The 21,342-nt window shown below is 47.2% G+C and overlaps 1 protein-coding gene across 8 annotated transcripts; it reads left to right on the top strand.

Moving 5' to 3' along the window:
• The first annotated feature begins 7,943 nt into the window (after positions 1 to 7,943).
• Positions 7,944 to 20,981, top strand: LOC147243422 (C-1-tetrahydrofolate synthase, cytoplasmic-like). 8 transcript variants are annotated; one of them, XM_086190051.1, is made up of 15 exons: positions 10,415 to 10,716; positions 11,909 to 11,955; positions 12,093 to 12,273; positions 12,859 to 14,094; positions 14,373 to 14,415; positions 14,679 to 14,796; positions 14,931 to 15,015; positions 17,338 to 17,397; positions 18,018 to 18,071; positions 18,149 to 18,285; positions 18,511 to 18,611; positions 18,871 to 19,007; positions 19,095 to 19,206; positions 19,459 to 19,586; positions 19,667 to 20,981. In XM_086190051.1, exons 6-15 carry the CDS (start codon positions 14,696 to 14,698, stop codon positions 19,718 to 19,720), a joined length of 969 nt encoding a protein of 322 aa, XP_086046177.1. In that variant the 5' UTR covers positions 10,415 to 10,716; positions 11,909 to 11,955; positions 12,093 to 12,273; positions 12,859 to 14,094; positions 14,373 to 14,415; positions 14,679 to 14,695; the 3' UTR covers positions 19,721 to 20,981. The 8 variants fall into 8 exon arrangements, with proteins under 8 accessions (XP_086046176.1, XP_086046172.1, XP_086046177.1 ...); XM_086190052.1 differs by lacking the exon at positions 14,373 to 14,415 and having other exon boundaries at positions 12,859 to 14,009; XM_086190050.1 differs by lacking the exon at positions 10,415 to 10,716 and adding an exon at positions 7,944 to 9,424 and having other exon boundaries at positions 12,166 to 12,273; positions 12,859 to 14,796.
• The last annotated feature ends 361 nt before the right edge of the window (positions 20,982 to 21,342 follow it).

Here is a 21,342-nt window from a genome sequence, read left to right as displayed (position 1 = left end):
AGCTTTTAAATGTCTGCAGAAAGAACATCCGTTGGACAACTGGAGCCAACAGAAAAGAGGACGTGCGTAAGGTACAAAGAAACTTCACGGACACGTCGGGTAAAATGACTTTTTTTTTTAACGAGTTATTAGCATCCTGCTAACGTTATCGCAAGATTTAAGGACTTGACTTTGTTTAGCTTTCATGCTAAAGTGATCCCAGTGGTATCGTCATAGATGTGTCATCACGGTTGTGTAGACTCGACTGTGCACTGAAAGCAGAACCACAAGTTTACGTGTCCGATGCATAGATTGTCCGTCTCAGCTCACCGTCGTTTGCTGGCGTTCAGGTTGCCGGCAGGAAACCCTCCAGACTCCCTCCAGGCAATCCTGTGTGTTCAGGGGGAGGGGCGTGACTGTTGCAAGCCTCTTGGCTCCACCTCCTCCCAGGTAGGTGCTCTGGACTCCGCCCCATCGCCACAGAGCCCCACCCCCATGCTGGTCATCATAAGACCACCGCTGCTGCATCATATGCAGCTCGTCTGGGTTCCAGCTGCTGTCACATGCCGTGGCTGCTGCAGGTGGCAAGCCAGTGGTCACGGGATTCGGTGTCATTTCTGTGCTGATGCCCAGAGCACGACGCAGCGCCACACGTCTCAGCTGGTGGAAGGAGACGCCACAGACATCACAGCGAGCATCGACAGAAGCATGGCGGCCACGACGGGGCCACTGGAGCCGCTGGAGCTTGTCAAAGAGGAAGGAGGCGTAAACGGGATCCTGTGGAGTGAGAAGGCGGTTAGTAATGATGTCATCATGATGTCAGGCAAGGGTCTGTAAACCTTATTCTCCCTGCACAGTGATTACACCATGCTAAGATTGGATCGGGGTTATTTTACTGCAGATCATGGTTGGATTTTCAGAATTCACCCGTTTACAGAATTTCTTATTTTGTGAGTGGTGTTGGAGCGTAGCACCTGATGTTGCTGATTGTTCCCACATGAAGGCACATGAGGAGGGAATGCTGCATCCCATGGTGCGTAACACTTAAACCAGACAGGAGGGCAACAGCAGACTTAAGTTCCACCCATTGTCTTTCTGGCACGTGGCTGCACGTAAACAGGGTTATTACGATTATGATGATTGTCACGTAAGTCGTTTCTGGAGCCATGAGCACTTGAGTGCAAGTAAACTCGCAACTGCTGGAGTGCAGTCGAACCAGGAACCACTCAGCCAACTAAACCAGAGTTGGATTAAAAGAGTTCATTTCCTCTCTGATGCTGGACGCCGCGTGCAGAGATGTAACTGGTGGCGTCTTAAGCTGCAGCTACGAAGCTGAAATCAGGACATTTCATGGTGACCCAGCTGGCAAACTTTACGATGCTCCAGCTGCTCCACCTCCTCCCTCGGTCGCCCCGCCATCATCTGTCCGCCTGCAGCTGCCTGGCTGGTAACCCCGGCCCGTCCACACCAGCAGGGGCGGGACGTATAAGCTGTCAGTGTCTGTAGAAACTCTGGTGGATTTACACGCCGCTCTGCCACAGAGGCGCGACCTCCTGTTGACACGTGTCAGCGCCCCTCAATGGAGGTCAACTTGGCGCCACAAGTGTCAGATGACTTTACAGGCAGCCAGACGGTGTGCGGGGGGGGCAATCAGTGAAATACATCAAGTGCTCTTTATGTATTTGTTCTAGATTCCTCTCCAGTCAGCAGTTCTTCTTTTAAATTCTCGTGCGGTTATGGAATGTGAAAGTTCACAACATCACAAGCTCAGTAGCTCAACAAGAGGGGTTCTCAAAGTGCGGTTTGGGGACCAGCAGGGGACTTTGAGAGTCCTTCACTAAACACAGAAATGTGACACGCCTGATCTTAACTTTGTGCACATAATTTCAATCCGAAACCATTTTTTCTAGTTTTTCAAAAAATCATTTTGTTTCATGTTTTCAGGTAACGTTCTCAATGACTGAATTCTTAAGTCTAAATAGGTCTTTCCTCTGTTTTTAAAAGAAATCTGTGTTTCCCTGCAAAATCAGAAAACATTCTTAAAACGTTCCCCCAAACTTTAAACATTCGTCCAACAATAGAATGAAAAACCAAATCCACTCCAAAGCACACGAAGCCTGGGTTTCTGTTGCTGACGCCACCTCTGGGTTTAAGTGTAAGTTAGGAACGAACCTGTGCTGTCAGCGGGAGGATGAGCAGCGCCGCTTCACGGTCCTGATCAGTGTGATGCTGACGCTGCTTCAGCTCTGACCTGTCGGAACGTGTGATTAATGCGTGACATCGGCGGCGGACTCCGCCTACCACATCCCAGTCCAAGGTTTCTGTGTTTAAACCAGATCTGGACGCTGAGAAACATCCAGCCTGCTGCTGAAGACGAGCCCCGTGCTACTGGCCGGTGCAGCATTCATGACTTTATTGTGTTAAATGCTTTGATGGCGTGGACGGCCCCTTACAAAGGGCCGTTCAGTCTCTCTACCGGAGGAGTGAGAGTCTGGTCCACATTGCCGGCAGTAAGTCAGACTTGTTCCTGGTGAGGGTTGGACTCCCACAAGGATGCCCTTTGTCACCGGTTCTGTTCATAACTTTTATGGACAGAATTTCTAGGTGGAGCCGGGTGGTGGAGGGGGTGGAGTTTGGTGGCGGGAGGGTGTCGTCTCTGCTTTTTGCGGATGACGTGGTCCCCTGAGCTCCATCAGGCCACGACCTCCACGACAGTTGGCAGCTGAAAGTGAAGCAGCGAGCTCAAGAGCCGCTGTGTCAGGACTGATTCCAGAAAGAAGTTTCCATTTCCTGTTTTGTGTATTCAGTCTTTTTTGAAAGAAGCTGCCCAGGGCCACCACTCTGGAGTGTTGGCCAAGCACCGCCACAGCATCGCAGCGTTAGAACCTGTTTGACTCCCACCAGTGGCAGCAGTGACGCTCTGGTACGCCATCAGAGCGTCGCCCCCTCCGTCTGAGGGGAGTGTTCCACCTTAGCCACTGTGACTCAAGGATGAACTGAAAGGATTTTGGTGGCTAAATGTCAAAGGTCAAGGTCACTGTGACAAACGCAGCACTTCCTGTCTCTGGCTGTCTCTTGATTTCAAGTCACTTTGGATTCTGTCACACTGAACCGCAGCAGTGACACCTGACGAACAGAGCCGGTCCACGGACGCGCGACAGTTTCCTTTGAGGCTCCTCTGTTAAATCAACAAGAATTAAAGGTTATTTCTTGTCAGACAGGTTTGATTGACAGTAGGACAACATCTCTGAGGTATTGATGTTTTTGGTGTGTGTGTTTGTTTGTGTGCTGGGGGGGTCAACCTCTTCATCAGTGACTCTGCAGCTGCCACTTCCAACAAATCAGTGTGGATTGGAAACCTGCCTGTTATCTCCAGCTAACAGGCGCCGCCGCCTCTCCAAATGCCGGCGGTTTCATATCGAAGGCTTCAGCCAATCAAGACTCAGGACGTGCAGCTCAGAGGAGGAGGATGAACAGAGCTGAGTGACGATAAGAGGCCAACAGCATAGACGGGAAGCAGGAGTGGCGATGTTGGTGCTGCAGCGACGTCCTCTGACTACCATCGTATTATTATCATCATCATTATTATCATCATCATTATTATTATTATTATTATTATTATTATTATTATTATTATCATCATTATTATCATCATCATTATTATTATTATTATTATTATTATTATTATTATCATCATTATTATCATCATTATTATCATCATCATTATTATTATTATTATTATTATTATTATCATCATTATTATCATCATTATTATTATTATTATTATCATCATTATCATTATTATTATTATTATTATTATTATCATCATTATTATCATCATTATTATCATCATTATTATTATTATTATCATCATCATCATTATTATCATCATTATTATTATTATTATTATTATTATCATCATTATTATCATCATTATTATCATCATTATTATTATTATTATCATCATTATTATTATTATTATCATCATTATTATTATTATTATTATTATTATTATGTACAATAAAAGAACTCAGTAAATCAGGATCGACGCTCTCAGCCTTTAAAACTGGTAGAAAACCTAAACTGATGGAAAGATTAAGAAGTTACTTCAGCTGCTTCCAGCTTAAAATCATAAGCCAAGACTTAAACGAACCATAAAGCTAAGATGTAAAAACAACTGGGAGCTCAAATTTAAGCTAAAAATGAAGGAGATGCTAAAAGGTGAGCTAATAAACAACTAAAAGCTTGAATATTAGCTAATTAACAAGTGGGAGCTTAAAAAGGATGTAGGTCAACAACCAGGAACTAAAACGTTACTTCAACACGAGCAGCTAAGAAAGCAGCCAGCTGCTAATTAATGAGAACTTTTAGAATGAATTAAATAAACTGATTTAATTTAGCAAATTTATTTGCTAAAAACCACCAAGAAATCAGTGAAACTCTGAAGAGAAAAGCCAGCAAAACCGCTCAGGTTCATTGAAGCAACAAAAAGTGAAAGAAGCCATCGACTCCGTTGCGGACGCCAGCTGAGAGCGTTGCGTCGACACCGCAGTGATGATGATGAGGTTTTTGTGATTCCTGCAACAGCTGAGGATTTTCTCTTGCTTCTTTTTCATTTCATCCCAATAAATTGAAGGCTTTAGTCGTCCGTCCAGCGCCCGCACGTGTGTCTGATTCCGTGATGGTCGCGGCGCCTCCAGGCCTCTCATCGCTGAAACCGAGATCCGCCTCCTCTGATGCTCGTTAGCGTAGCGAGGACTGACTCGGCTCCCGGGACCCTCTGACTCGTCCTCTCCTGAGCTGCTCGGCAGCCACGTTGAAGGTGATGTGTGGTGACGGCGTGTGGAAGGAGAGAGTTCAGCTACAGTGGAGGAAGACCTCGCCCTGTTGGGGGGTCACGTGATGTCCTCCAGTACGTCTGAGTGGTGTTTGATCCGGTTTCACCACAGCAGCAGAAGCAAGTCAGGCACATGGGGTTTGAGAAAAGAGGCAGGTTTCTTGGACAATAATCATCTTTAGTGAGAAATCTGAGGCGCCGAGTCCTGCAAGCCTGTCAGGCCTGAGGTTCAACCTGAGGTCGACTCATGGACGACGGACTAACCTGCTGTGGCCGCTCCGCCTCGAACTCCCGTCAGGCGCCTCACGCGTGCACGTTTCCATCAGTGACCAGCCAGTCGCCGCGTGTTTGAGCTGATCAATCCTGCTTCTTTACATTTTTAACAGCAGCCATTTTGTCAGCAAACTCACATTTAACATCTGAGTAATGATTGAACCACTGGTCATGATTTTTTCAGGTAAATCTAGACTTTCATCTTGCAACTCTCAAAAAAAAAATCGGTGGTCGTATCAGTTTTTAAAAATGACAGGTTTCCTTCCTCGTTGTTTCTGGCAACTTTAACGAAGGTCCCTTGTATTTAGCGCCTTGACTACTAGGGTCAGTAACACCTGTGTTTACCTGCTACTTGGTATCAAAATGGCTGCTGTGAGTCTCACCCGTGAAGGCTTGTGTCTTCAGAGGTGATCCCTGTTCGTTACATTTCTACGTGACTAAACCCTCCGGTGTTGGCAGCTTCTCTGAGGGTTCAAACCAGCGAGCTTCTGCACACAAACTCCAGGAGCGGAAAAAGAAACCCAAAAGTCAGCTCAGTGAACAAATGACGTTCCTAGAGAGAGAGCGACATGGAGGGAAGCTCTCTCGCCCGCCAGCAGAGACATGAGCTGCTCTCATCTTCACGCTTCCCTATCAAAACCTGACAGACGAGCTCAGCGTCAAGCGAGCCTCCCTCGAACGCTGCGACAATTCCAGGGAGACGAGTCGGAGTCATTCAGCGTTTTCCTGAGAAGGAACTTGACATTCCAACTCTGAAAGCTAGAGCAGCAGCCTCAGTCACGCCAAGGGTGCTGCCTTCACAGGCATTTCATTACCAGAAAGTCAAACTTCCATTTTGCTGAGGACCACCTGGACCTTCAGGGGCCCCTTGACCTCACGTTGAGAAACTTACTTACGTTGAGATGGTAGTTTCTATAAGGTCATGGATTCTGGTTCTTGTCATCCCACATTACTACATTTCGGTGTTGGTTCTGACCTTCAGCGCAGCGGTGTCAGCCAGCTCGGCGGCCTGCCTTTTCAGCTGGGACGCCACGATGTGGCAGCGTTGACACAGACGCTGCAGCTGCTCCTCCTCCGGCGCTCCGGCCACCTGCCAGCCTCCAGAACCTTCCGGATTTGGCCGCGATGCGCAGCTTCTTGCCTCTTTATCGTCCTTGTCACCAGCAGAATGAAGACGCTTCCGGCAGCAGGTGGAACCCAGAGGAAGCGGCGCCTCCCCCTCCACCACCTGCAGACCACAAGCATTGATCAACACCTTGATCTCTCTAGTTTCTACAGCCAGACAGTCACTAGCCATCTGCTAGCTAACCCTCTAGCATGTTTGCTAATGACTGACCACGTAAGAGAGGTTCCCGGCACCATGTTCTCTAAAGGTTCCATAAAGATGCCAAACACCCTGAACCTTTCACAACATCGGGATGTTCTTTAAACATCCTCTTATGATCGTTAAAATGTCCAGCAGGTCAAAGTTCCCTGGTGAAACAAAATGGGGGCAGAGTTTGATAGAATAATGGGGGAGCATTTGGAATGTTTGGGAGCCCAGCTGGAGGAAGTCTCCTCCTCCCACAGTAAGGATGCCACATTTTGCAGTTACAGAAACATCGTAACCTATTATTAACTACAGTAATTAGTGGTGGTGTTCCTCAGGGTTTGACTCTTGATCCTTTGTTGTTTCATGAAAGATTTTTATGAGCTTGTTTCTGGACTGTAACGATAACTTTTGTCATGGTGGAAGCCAAGCAGATGATGATAACTGCTTGTTGGACTACAAAAATACATCATCCCTGACATGCTGATTTCCTGTTGGACTACAAACATACCTCATGGTCACGTACAGTAGTGTTTCAGTGCCTCCGAAAACTGTTACATGATGAGAACCCAAAGAGTCAACCAAGACGATCCTACCTTATCAAAGAGGGGACAAGTGAACAGGATTGTTTTCACTAGTTTGTGTTCCTTGTTCCCACAGAAGAACAAAACCACAACAGGATTTCAAGTCTCTGAGGACTGAGGCTCTCACGCCGCTGAGCAGCTTCTTCTCATTTTACAATTACAGCCAAAACTTGTGAAGCTTGAATTTGAAAATGACCAGAGAAAAGTCTGCGTGGGGGAGATTCCCCTGAGGAGGAAAGATACTCACGGTGTATCTGCGGTAGTCGGGTCTGCGGGCTCGAGAGGTGTTCCAGTACTGCGAGTACATCTCTGTCAATCAGCTGATGTCATCGACTCTCATCAACACACCGATTATATCTGATAAACTCTCTGATCCACCAGCGATACTTCTTCAGAGATGTGGAGAGGATTTCTGCCTCCGCCACAGTGAGGAAGATGCTCTGGTTGTGTGTGTGTGTGTGTGTGTGTGTGTGTGTGTGTGTGTGTGTGTGTGTGTGTGATGTCATTGAAGCGTGAATATTCAGACTCGGAGAGGAGATACAGAGTTACATCACTGCCATGTTTCAATTTAACTCACATGAATGAACGAGTCTGTCCTTCCACCACATCACTCATAAACACAATCGACCAAAATCTATGAAAGTGACAGACGCCCTCCAGTGGCCGCAGCAAAAATGACAGCAGTGGAGAACCTGACGTGAGGTCATGGGGACGCCTGGTGGTGTTGCTGCATCTGTTGTGCTTCTGAGGTGGATGTGAAACTTTGTTCTTGGCTCTGATTTCAAAGAGCAGCCTGTGTCTCATCAAGCCAAGAACCTGAGCTGCTGTTGCATCTGCTCACCAGCAGGTGGCAGCAGCAGCCAGACAGAAGGCCTGAAGCTGCTTCAACATCAGAACCTGGAAGTACGACAACAACAATAAAAAGGGCAAATATCTTGTGGGGTCTTTTTAGGGAAATGAAGAGAATTTGCTGTAGAAACTGGAGATTAACATGCAGTCAAAAAACTTAAATCCCAAAACACACCAAAATAAACCGGAGTAAAGGAAAGAAATCTACATTAAAGTCTAGAAAAATAAATGTATTTAGTCATTTGTGAGTGCCAAGGAGTGGAGCTGGATCAGTTTAGCTGTGCTTGGATGTTTCAGCTCATGGCTCCAGACCCTGAGAGATGAGCTGGGCTCCACCACGCAGCAGAACAATGGAACGAGTCAGACGGCCATTCAACACATTGAGTTTATTGTGAAATCACGTCACACGTACAACAACTGACAGAAGTATTTAGAGACATGGATCAGAGACGAAAGTTAGAGTGGAAGAACAGGAACCAGGGTTCTCCCCAGAGTTCAGCGCTGCCGGGTTTGATCCACCTACGTAAAACATCAACATATTTTTATGAGAGGATCAAATTTCTGAATAAGAGAAGAACACACTGCACTGCTGGCGTGTTCTAACCTCCACCATCTCATCCTAGTGCTGGTCATGTGACTCAGCTGCGTCCATCATGGCTCCATACCCGGATGCTTTTTACATCATCCTACTGACATACAACTTCAACAATTCCAATGATTTCCTGTCACAAGAGGACTCAAGAACTCCTTTCAAAACCTAGACTGGTTTCAAGTTAACGAGTAATGTCTTGTTATCACTTTGTTCCGTTTCAGCAATGTGACAAATAAACTCCACAAACGGAACGACACGGGGGGAATAAAAATCTTGTCTTGTTCCCTTCGACCTTCCTTCTCCATTAAACAACAGGAAGGACACATGAAGATTGTTTAGCTGTCAACTTCCTGCCTGGAGCGATGGTGTTGGATCCAACGAGCAGCAGAGGAAACCAGGAGAACTCACCAGAGACGGACTGAGGATGTTGAGGGTCGTCGGCTGAGGCGGTGCGGCGGCGAGCTCTCCTCACCCTGATCAAGTGGTCCTAAACATTTCACAAATGTTTCCTCACTACTGTTGAACTGTCTAGAACCACTGGACCAGGGAGGACCAACATGCAGCTCCGGAGTGACGCTGCCACTCGCCGCTCCACATTTATACCCAACCCTGCTCTCTGACACAGGAATGAAACCTGGACCGGTCGGACCGGGACACCGCAGCTCCAGCAGGGGCGTTGCTACCTGTCGGACAAGGTGGCAACGCGCCTGAGCGACATTCACGTGGACTTGGGTTCGACTCGCCTGCTCCACCTGTTCGTCCACCTCCTCAACTGACTCAATACACACCGGCCTGAGTTTCATTCAGTCATTTTATAACAGAAGTGATGGAACATCTTCCTGTTCTAGACCAAAAGTTGACCCTAGATTATCTGCAGCTGCTAATGAGGGACCTTCATGGTTCACGTCCAGCTTCACTCATCTGACCTTCAACACAAACCTACATGGTTACAAGTTCTAACCTGGGAGTTTTGCACCCTGTAGATTGTGATTTGCAATGGCGTGAGTTTGTTTTAGCTTCCCAGATCGTTAGCTTCCATTTTAGCTCCTACTGGATTCTATTAGCTCTCGTTGTTTAAATTACAGCTGCATGGCTTCTGTCTGTGTGACTTGTGTCTTTCGTTGTTAACATTGTTGGTTCTCGTCATTTGTGTTATGGTTTAGTGTTCAGTTTATTTCCTGAATTTTTAGTTTCTAAGTTTTTTCTTCTTCATTCTGTTTACATAGATTTCATCTTCTAGATCTTAAGCTTTATTACCACATGTAGCCTCAAGATCGTTAGCTCACATTTAGCCTCAAGATCGTTAGCTCACATTTAGCCTCTAGATCGTTAGCTCACGTTTAGCCTCTAGATCGATAGCTCATGTTTCGCCTCTAGATCGTTAGCTCACATTTAGCCTCAAGATCGTTAGCTCACATTTAGCCTCTAGATCGTTAGCTCACGTTTAGCCTCTAGATCGATAGCTCACGTTTAGCCTCTAGATCGTTAGCTCACATTTAGCCTCTAGATTGTTAGCTCATGTTTAGCCTTTAGAACTTTATCTCACATGTAGCCTCTAGACCAGTGGTCCCCAAACTATGGCCCGCGGGCCAGATACGGCCTGCCTCCACATTTGGCATGGCCCCCTGAACAATACCAGAGACGCATTTTGATTTTTCTTCATATGTGTGTAGTTGTATTTGACAATAAAATTTGACTTTTGCAATAAAATGTTCCTTAGCTATGAACTATTTTCATTATTAACTATTACTGTGTGTTCACACCAAATGTGAATTCGCACTTCCGCACGAACAGTTTCCATACAAATCTATGCAGACGTGCGAATGACGCGAATTTTCAGTCGGGCGGGTGTGATGCGAAAATTTGCGTCATTCGCACAAGTTGAAAATATTCAACTGTGGCAAAAAAATTGTGTGAAGCTCGATCACGACAGCCAATCAGGGCTGAGGTTGTCCCGACGTCGCTGCTGACTGTGTCACAAGATGGAGGACACCTTGATTGTGCTGGATGACGCTACGGGTCAAAATGACCAGAAGCGGTTGAAGAAGTTGGTGTCCATTCGTGAAATTCTGTCACCGATCCTCGTTAGCTGGCAGTTCTCCAGACGCAGCCCCTGAAGGAGCTCGCTCACCGAGCTGAGCCCGCCTCTAGATGGTGTTGTGAACCCAGATACGACGGCGTTTAGTTCCCCGACGCATTTCGGCCTTCCACAGCAGGTACAACGCAGCAGTTCTTTGTTCCATGGTGAAATGGCGGAGAGAAACGTTGCTGGAAATAGTCGCTACGCAGGCAGGTGAGCGAAGGACACAAATGGACACCAAAATGATCCGGCGCTCAAATGTGCGCAAAGAACGCAACGTGAAATTCCCATTCATGTTTGGTGTGAACTCAGTCAGTCAGTCTCTATTTCTTACACCCATAGAACGTGACATTCTAGTCCACCCTCCTGCAGTCTGTGCTCCTATCTGGCAACCCCAGGAAAAAAACCCTGGACCCGAACCCAGAGAGGGTTATTAGGTGGTGTGGCTCTCTGGAAAACAAGACATTTTTACCTTGAGGCACCCCTGCGATCGCCACACTTTCTCTGTTCCAAACTGCCCCCGGCCCCCATCAGAGAAAGGGAAGTTAAGTGGCCCTCGCAGGAAAAAGTTTGGGGACCCCTGGTCTAGACCTTTAGCTCACGTTTGAACTAGCAGTTTGTTTTCACAGCCTTTTCACATCAACGATTTTACATTACATTCGTGAACATTGTAGTTTCCAGGGTTTTCTTTGACACTTGAGATTTTATTTGTTTTCCCTTAAATTCTTAGCTTGTATTTTTATTTTGTGAAAATTTCAGCTTGTAGTTGTTTACATTTTCATTGAGGCACCATTTTCCTTTCTAGTTGTTTAGTTTGGATTTATAGAAGCTTTGAAATCTTGAGCTAACATTTTAGCTTGCATTCCTTCAGCTAATGTTCCGGCTTTGAGTTATTTTATCTTCATTTTAATTTCTAGGTTATTTGATTTAAAATTCAACTTTAGTTTACATCTCACGTTCCTGTTCTTTAGTTTTGGCTTACACAAATTTCTGCTTGTTTCTTGATTGATAGTAAAATTTGTTTTTTGGGGGGGGGGGAACCTGATTCACACTTTGAAAACCAATGACAGAACATGTGACCGTGCTCAGTTTTCAAATTCATTTTTTTAAATTTAATTTTGTTCATTTAAAAAAAATCATCTAAAGATTTTTGATACTGCACTTTTATTTTGAAAAGGCTTATCCTTTGCCTCTTCACTTTTTACTGATCTCATGATTCATTCGGCTTCGTACACCCTGTTGATTTATTTATGTTTTTTCAGTCTTCATGCACAACTTTTTGTCAGTTTAATTCAGGTTGTACTTCTGATGAATCATGAGCCGTGCCGTCTCCGGCCGCTCGTCCTACCCGGCGTGTTTCTCCAGCTCTTGATTACGTTCATGTTCTTTGTGTGTCTGTGTGCAGAGTGAAGATGAATGTGTGGATGTTTTCGGTCACCTGGATTCCTGCAGGTGTGTTAACGGGGAAAAATGTTGGCTAACTTGTGTGAGTTGTTTGTCAGGTCTGTTCAACACGACGATAAATGGTTGAGAAGGGAAACGGATCTCTGATCATTGTAAATGTTGAAGAAGGGCATATTTTTCTGCAGAGTTTGGAGAGAAAAGTTCAGATCTGGTGTGGAAGCAGCTGAAAAGTCCTGAGGGTTGTGTCCCCTGCTGCAGTCTGACCTCAGATCACCAGACACGGCGAGATGAAGAGATCAAGTCAGACAGGAAACGGGTGGAACTGCAAGACACGGGCAGGAACGACAGGAATGAAGAAGCTGCTGGGTGAGTGTGTGTGTGTGTGTGTGTGTGTGTGTGTGTGTGTGTGCGTGAGAGAGAGAGAAAGAGACAGAGAGAGAGAACACACCTGTCCAGCATAGATCGAAGTGAAGTAAAATCTGGTCAACTGGACGTAAGTTTATCTTGAAACGAAGATGGTTACTGCTTGACAACAGACACCTGTCCAGCAGGTTCCAGTAGGACGACTACAGCTCCCACAATGCTTTGGGGACAGAGAAGATGGTGTAGTTTTGACACCAAACAGTCAAAGATGTGCAACCTTCTGGAGCCGCTGATCCCAACCTGATACACTCTTGTGACTAGATTCTCTGCTTCAGGTTGATATACGTCTTCTATCAGGAGTAATACTACTACTGCTACGACTCCTGCTACTACTACTGCTACTACTACTACGTGGCTACACAGGCTTCATGGTTACTGCTTGACTATGTCTTCTTCTCTGATTCTCCTCTGCCCTCATGACACCTTCACCCCAGTGTGGCAGCAGCATGACAGTATCGCCATCTAGTGGCGATCACCAGCACCACAGCAGGATTCATGTCTGATCTGCTCTCTTCCCTTCCTTCCCAGCACTGCTGACGCTTGATTGGCTGAGAGCAGAGTGAGCCGCCCATCCTCCCCATCCTCCCCCCCTCCTCCAGTAGTCTGCAGTTGGACCTTTGAACTCCCACTGCAGTAAATCGCCGGCTGGCTCTGGTCTTGTCCAGATACACACAACACACTGATAACCCGTGATGCCACGTACACACACACACACACACACACACACACAAACACACACACACACACACACACACACACACACACACACAGAGAAATGTCCTATTTGTAAGGAAGCTCACTGATGTCAAAATACTGACTGACCACATTCATGCTTTAAAAGTAGAGATTTGAATTTATAAATGATGGATATATTGATGAATGGTTGTTGTCATTCATGATCAGGACTTCACCGCCCACTGAAGCGCGACTTTGGCAGTTTGCTTTGTCTTGGTTTTCATGACCTTTGTTTTTTTAAATCCTCCTAAAAACAAGAACACTCAGAAAATAAAACTCTGTTTACGGATCCTGAAGGTTCTTATCTCTCTTTTTCGGTCTTTTATTTATTCTGCAGTTTGAATTTACTTCATTTTCATTCATTTTACTTTACACTGTAACCAATTTGATTATTGCAATTAAATGAATTAATTAAAAGTGTGAATTTTGTTACAGTTAGAAATAACAATCGCCTTCAACAAATGTTCATAAAGTAGTTTTGCCATGAGTGAACTTCCATATAAATCCAACGGAACGATGGAAAAACATTACACACTCACACACACTCACACACACTCACACTCACACTCGGCCAGCTGCGAGTTGGGCTCTCAGGTATGTCTTGTTGCTTTTTTTCGTGAAATCTTGGTGGTTGTTTTTGTTTTCAGGAGTGTTTGCAGCTGCAGAGGTGAATTATGGGAAATCCCTCACTGCTGTTCCTGCCCTGACTGAGAAAGTTATGTGTTGTTTTTAAGCCGCTGGCTGAGCCAAAGAAGGAAACTGTGGGTAGATTCATGAGTAACACGTTCCCAGACCAAACGAGGTGGCGAGCAGCTCCAATTTAACTCTCCAGCCAGCGTGAATTTTGAATCCAGAGACGCTGGACGTCAGATTTGGGTTGTCAGAGTGTCGGAGCTTTGTACCATCACACGTGTCTGATGTGGTCCTGCAGCTGTGGTGTCTGTGTGAGTCGCAACCTCTCGACCTGCTGCGACTTTGACGTTCACGTCAGGAGTGAGAGGCTGTCGCACTGTTGGTTGGCTGCTAATTGTTCGTCCAAACTTTTTTCTTTTTAGTTTTTTAATCATTGAGGTAACGCTAATTTGCTGATCACCTTTCCCCAGCACAAGTAAAGTTAGAAGTATAGTTTTGAATTTTTTTCCATTCTAGAGGTTGTTTTTTTAATTATTGTGTGAAAGGTCAACATTTATTTTTTGTATCAAGCATTTCTTTTTGTAATTAATAAAATTTTCTTTTTCATTTGTGATATTACTTTTTAGCTAATTTTCATCAGGAGCTTGTAAATGATCTTTTCTCTTTCTCCCCAGGAAAAACATGAATATTGATCGTTTTTTTGCCAGATTTCAAGAGGTGTTTCTCTTTTTTTTGAATGATCCGGTTGTAGTTTTTTGTCACTTCTGGCTCGTGTGCTGCTATGTTACATGTTACTGATCACCTCTGCCGCCTGGCTCCTCCCACAGTTAGCCTGTTAGCATGTTAGACTTAGCGTGTTCAGTTTTAGTCTCACCAGCTTCATTTCCTACTTCCTGTTTTTGCTACTTTTGTCAGTTTTCATGAAGTTTCTGGGACTTGTGTGGCTTTCAGCCGTGAAGTAACTATGTTTTTCTCCCTAGAATTATTATAATTTGTCATGTTGACTATGGCCGCCTTCTCTGTCCGTCTTGTGGCCTCCGGTTGCTACGGAGGCCGGCGAACCATAGCAACCATCATCTCTGGGAACGAAACATCCAAGTGAGTCCAGTTTTATCCCAGCCTGTCCAATCAGCAGGGACCAGGACTGACTGACTCTGTGTGTGTGTGTGTGTGTGTGTGTGTGTGTGTGTGTGTGTGTGTGTGTGTGTGTGTGTGTGTGTGTACACACGCAGGTTGGTGAGGGAGCGTCTGAAGAAGGAGGTGGAGGAGATGAAGAATCAGTTCTCTGGGTTCCGACCCAGTCTGGTGGTTCTACAGGTCAGTACCTAAGGATCCTGAACCTACTACAAGTTCAGAAAACATTCTGGTGTGGTTCTCTGTAGGTCATTTGAGAACATTCTGTACATTCAGCTCAACTGAGAAATGGAACCTGCAGAGTTGAGGACGCCAGCGTGAAGCGTCTGAGTTTACAGCAGCTGGTCGCCTCTCAGAAGCACCGATAACAAACCCACAACTCTGCAAACTAGAACCAGTAGAGTTTAAAAACAGAACCTGTATTTACAAGCCAAATGGAGGAAGAGTTGTGTCAAAGCAACAGTCCTCCTACTGTCCATCATCCCCAGAGCTGAGAACCAGGCTAGTTAGCTTAGCCCAATGGCTGGTAGTGGGTGGAAAGTGTAAGCATCAGCTAGCTCAGGTCCAGGCTAGTTAGCTTAGCCCAATGGCTGGTAGTTGGTGGAAAGTGTAAGCATCAGCTAGCTCAGGTCCAGGCTAGTTAGCTTAGCCCAATGGCTGGTAGTGGGTGGGAAGTGTTAGCATCAGCTAGCTCAGGTCCAGGATCCTGGTTAGGTTAGCCCAGTGGGTGGAAGGGTTAACATCAGCTAGCTCAGGTCCAGGCTAGTTAGCTTAGCCCAGTGTCTGGTAGTGGGTGGGGAAGTGTTAGCATCAGCTAGCTCAGGTCCAGGCTCGTTAGCTTAGCCCAATGGCTGGTAGTGGGTGGAAGTGTTAGCATCAGCTAGCTCAGGTCCAGGATGCTGGTTAGCTTAGCCCAGTGGCTGGTAGTGGGTGGGAAGTGTTAGCTCAGGTCCAGGCTAGTTAGCTTAGCCCAATAGCTGGTAGTGGGTGGGAAGTGTTAGCATCAGCTAGCTCAGGTCCAGGCTAGTTAGCTTAGCCCAATGGCTGGTAGTGGGTGGGAAGTGTTAGCATCAGCTAGCTTAGGTCCAGGCTAGTTAGCTTAGCCCAATGGCTGGTAGTGGGTGGAAGTGTTAGCATCAGCTAGCTCAGGTCCAAGCTAGTTAGCTTAGCCCAATGGCTGGTAGTGGGTGGGAAGTGTTAGCATCAGCTAGCTTAGGTCCAGGCTAGTTAGCTTAGCCCAATGGCTGGTAGTGGGTGGAAGTGTTAGCATCAGCTAGCTCAGGTCCAGGATGCTGGTGTGTCCAGCAGGAATCCTCCTCCTCATCATCATCAGTAGCAGCAGTCGCTCTTCTAGTCCTCAACAAACCTTTGGTTCTGTTGACCCAGGTTCCAGTGGAGCTTTGGAGGTGCTAAGCTAACTAGTATGGCTCTCAGCTCCCTAGGGTCATGTCTCTGTCTTTTTGTCTGGGGATGATGGACAAATGAGGGTGTGTTCCTGAGATGGAGTCCTGTCCCCAGAGTGATGAGTTATAAAAGTAATAACATCTTTTCAACATGAATAACAAGCAATTTTCACATTTTTATTTCTTCACCACCATATCAGCCACAAATTTACTTCTCCAGACTTTTTTGACTTTTTTATTGCACCAACTTTAACATTTTTAAGTGTCAGTGACTCTGAAATTAAAAATTCCTCCTCAAACTCTCGCTGCAGGGTTAACGAGGCTCTGCCAAGGATGCCTCGTTAACGTGAAGGAGCTGGTGACAGCCAGTGTGTGTGTGTGTGTGTGTGTGTGTGTGTGTGTGTGTGTGTGTGTGTGTGAGGGTGCTAGTTTTCATGTACAGCAGTCCTTCTCAAATAGTGGGGCGCGTGTGACCCTGGAGAACATGCCTCCTTTTTCCTTCCTGCCTTACAATAATAAAATGTAATTGCACATCCGCTCAGTAGGTGGCAGTGGCGCTCTCATTCATTGTCAGAGAGTGCAGGCAGTTTTAGCTCTATGGTGGACCAGCATGCACACACACAGCACAGAGCGGGAGATATGAAGCCCAGTGAACAAACCCTCCAGAGACACCATGGAGACATATTGACCAGGGATGGAAAGACAGGTGGAGACAGACGGAGGTCATGAGACAAACGACAGTCTCCCGACGGCTCAGACGAGGAAACAGGAGGAAGAGAATGAAGCGCTGGGCTTCCCTGTGACGACGGTGGGAGGCCAGGAGAGACTTTCAACATACGAAAGTTATTCTTTGTTGTCAGTTGATCTTTGCTTCTTTATTTTTTCTTTTTTGTTTTCTGTAACGTGAATAAGGAGACAGATGTGATGCAGAGGTGTACTTCGAACAATTTGATTGACAAACGTAATATTTATTGTTGCAGGGGAGAGTGGGGGGGGGCACTAAATGTTTTCTTCTGGGGGGGGGGGGGGGGGGGGCAGAATGATTGAGGAGCTCGGGTGTACAGTAACTGTCCTCCGGTCTGGGGGTCTGGCTGTGTTTCAGGTGGGCGACAGAGACGACTCCAACCTCTACATCAGCACCAAACTGAAGGCTGCAGCCGAGGTCAGAAGCTCCTCAGGGTGTCTCCTGATTGGCTGCTTCATCACACGTGATTTCCCACAATTATTTACTCCTGCCGGGGCAGATTGAAGCCACTGATGGTCAGCGTTAGTTAACTCTTTGTTATCAGTTAGTTAATGTGTCCAGTAGTCAGCGTTGCTTTCTTGGGTCTGATTCAGACTCAAAAAACCTCATTTATCCCCCGTGTGTGTGTGTGTGTGTGTGTGTGGGGGGGGGGGGGGGCAATTAGGGGAAAGTGGGGGGCATTAAGGGTCCCTCAGCGGTCCTGATACAAACCAAACCCAAATAAAAACTGGGACCTAGAAACCCTCGTATGTCGCCAGCTCGCTGTTCACAGGACTTGATTTTTGAATGTGATATTTAACGGTTTTAACCAGAAACCTCACCGCCTTAAAACCAGGCACAGGAGGGAAAAGCGACCCCTGGTGGGGGAAGTAAAGAGGACTCATCAAGTCCTGCCTCTCGTCTCAGCCACACTCAGATGCTCAACACTCACAGTGGAAATGGCGCTGTTGAATGAAGGAGCCAATGAGCTTTGAGACAAAGATCACCGAGGAAAGTTGGTTGATTTTGTTGTGCTGATGTCAGTTTCTCCCCTGCAGATCGGGATCGATGCCAAACACGTGCGGCTGCCAAACACGGCGACGCAGGATGAGGTCGCTGACACACATCTGAGCTAAACACCTGCCTGCATTTCCTCCGCTTTGACTTCCTGTTTCCTGTCATCCTGCAGGTGCTGCACAGCATCATGTCTGTGAACGAGAACCTGTCCGTCCACGGCCTCATTGTCCAGCTCCCACTGGACTCCGTCGACTGCATCGACACAGAGCGCGTCACCAACGCCGTCTCACCAGAGAAGGACGTGGACGGGTGAGTCCTCACGGGACGTGACCAGCAAGACTCTCCCTTCTCTCTGTGCTTGTGCTGACGTCACAGGTGTGATGTGACCTTTGACCCCTCTGAAGAACATGAACAAAAAAACAAGATGATGATGAGGACGAGGAGGATTTGATGGAAGAACATTGTGGTGATGATCTATGTGAAATACAAATGTTCTGAACTTGTGTGCGTGCGTGTGTGTGTGTGTGTGTGTAGTCTCAGCTGCATCAATGCAGGGAAGTTGTCTCGAGGTGACTTGAAAGACTGTTTCATCCCGTGCACCCCCAACGGCTGCATGGAGCTGATCAGACAGACAGGTGCCCCCCCACACACACAGACACACACACACACACACACATACACACACAGGCGGGTGCTCTCCTCAGACACCCTGAGAGCGGCGCGAGTGACTGATGCTGGTGTCCCTCCCATGCTGATGGTCGTGGGTTTGAGTCCCATGGCGGTTGATGTTCTCAGATCCTCGACCCTCAAACCCTCAGAGGCTTGACCTTTTGACCCCAGATGTCATGATCCCTGAGGACCTTCAAGGACCTGTGACTTCCTGTTCCTGTACAGGTGTGTCCGTGGCAGGCAAACATGCCGTCGTGATCGGTCGCAGTAAGATTGTGGGAGCGCCAATGCACGACCTGCTGCTGTGGAACCACGCCACTGTCACCACCTGTCACTCAAAGACCGCTGACCTACCAGCACAGGTGACATCACTCAGTGATACATGTGCTGATACGTGTGTCCCATGGTATGATACGTGTTCTGTGTGATGATGCGTGTTCTATGGGCAGGTGGGCAGGGCTGACATCCTGGTTGTGGGGGCGGGGCGTGCGGAGATGGTGCGAGGAGACTGGGTGAAGGAGGGATCTGTGGTCATCGACTGTGGAATCAATTACGTCCCAGGTCACCCAGTAATCAATATTTTTATTGATCAAAATATGCCCCCCCCCCCCCCGTTTGGTTTTCTCGCTCCGCTTCATCTCAGTGTTTCTGTCCCTGTTTGCTTGCTTCAGTCACAGCTTCATTTCATTGATTATTGGTCTCCATGTTCTGATCGATTGTAAATCCATCAGTTGACAACTGTGTGAAAAAGCGGGGATGGATTTATTTGAACCTTTACGTGACCTCTGACCTCGGTGTCACCCCGTCTGGTAGATGAGACCAAGGTGAGTGGGAAGCGAGTGGTGGGGGACGTCCACTACGCCTCAGCCTATCAGAGAGCAGCGTACATCACACCTGTCCCAGGAGGGGTGGGGCCGATGACCGTGGCCATGCTCATGCAGGTAGGAGGTGCGGTGACAGTCCTGAGAAGAAGAAGTGCTATCATCTGTTGGTGAGGTTCTGTTGGTTCTGTTGGTTCTAGAATACGGTACAAAGTGCTCAACGGTTCCTGCTGAAGAACCAGCTGAGGAGGTGAAACGGCTGCTGGTCCAACACAAGTTTCATCCCTGGCGTCATCGTCTGGCGGTGACGGCCGCGGCTGTGATGTCATAACACTTGAAACTTGAGTGATAAAACTGATGATTGGTGGTGACATCATTTTCACCAATAATGTTGGTAACCGCTGTTACACTCACACACACTCATACAGAAATAGACATATATTTCTGTTTGTGTTCACACACACACACACACACACACACACAGTCTACGTACATATCATGCAGACAATGAACTGTCCTTGTCATCACGCCAATGCCGCAGGTTCATCCCTGTGATGCACGACAACGGCATTAAATCAGTTTTACTCGATTGGAGACAGGAGTCCAGCGCTCCAGCTCACTGGTCCCAGGTCAGTGACTCCTGGCTCCTCGATAAGAAGTAGCTTTAAAAGAATTCTTGCTAAATTCCTGGTTTTCAGGTGAGCTAACAGTGCTAACACCACCTGGGCTGGTTGGTGTAGCTCGTGTACAGTAGCCCTGAAGGACAAACACATTCCATCCATCCATCCGTCCCTCCATCATCCATCCATCCCTCCCTCCATCATCCCTCCATCCATCATCCCTCCATCCATCCATCATCCCTCCATCCATCCATCATCCCTCCCTCCATCATCCCTCCATCCATCATCCCTCCATCCATCCATCCCTCCATCCATCCATCCATCATCCCTCCCTCCATCATCCCTCCCTCCATCCCTCCGTGTTCCCCCTCTCCTCCTGTTGAGGGTGGTGGGGGTGGAGCCTATCCCAGCAGCCTTCCCCCTGGACAGGTCACCAGTCCATGGCAGGACCAACACATAGAGACAGACAACCATTGGCTCTCCCAGCCACGCCTACGGTCAATTTAGAGTCTGGATTAACCTGGTCCCTCTTGATGTCTTTGGACTGTGGGAGGAAGCTGGAGTACCAGAGAGAACCCAGCAGGAACAGGGAGAACATGGAGACTCACCCAGAAAGACCCCGTGCTGCAGCCGGGGCTCCACCCACAACCTTCTTGATGGGGGCCACAGTGAGGACCACTGCTCCACTGGGCCACGCCCACAAACACATTCCACAGAACAGAAATCAATGCAGCAAATTCAGGGACGTCAGGTTCACAATCCTTGAATTTCTTGTGTAAAAATGAGATCATTGTTTTCACAGCAGCAGTGAAACGATGTTTGCCGCCCGTCCTCGCCTCTCTGCTCGCTTCATTGCCCAACAAAGCTTTTCTCATTCTGATTTCCTCAATAAAGTTTCTGCATTCAAATGATTCGTTCACTGATGTGTTCGCTGATATGATGTTCATTCAGACAGCTGTGTGATGTCATCAGACCGTCTCGACCACCAGCACGGTTGATTGACGGGTGACTGTGGCACCCAACTGGTTCCCTAAATCACTTGACTTGAGGAGCTTCTGCCTGAGAGAATGACATCACCAGGAAGAGGAAGTCATCAACATGTGTTTCTTGTCTGAAGGATGACTATCTTTGCCTGAACTTTGCTCTCTGGCGCCCCCCAGGGGAGGGAGTCAACTCTATAAATGACAAGCCCAGTTCCCCCGTGACACTGAGAGCAGGTGTTGCACCAGTTCTGACGGAACCCAACCATTCCTTCA

Source organism: Aulostomus chinensis, chromosome 20 (genome assembly GCF_037954235.1).
Source record: "Aulostomus chinensis isolate RoL2024-O1b breed Wild chromosome 20, RoL_Achi_v1.0, whole genome shotgun sequence".
Classification (NCBI taxonomy): Eukaryota; Metazoa; Chordata; class Actinopteri; order Syngnathiformes; family Aulostomidae; genus Aulostomus; species Aulostomus chinensis.
This window is presented reverse-complemented; position numbering and strand designations above follow the sequence as displayed.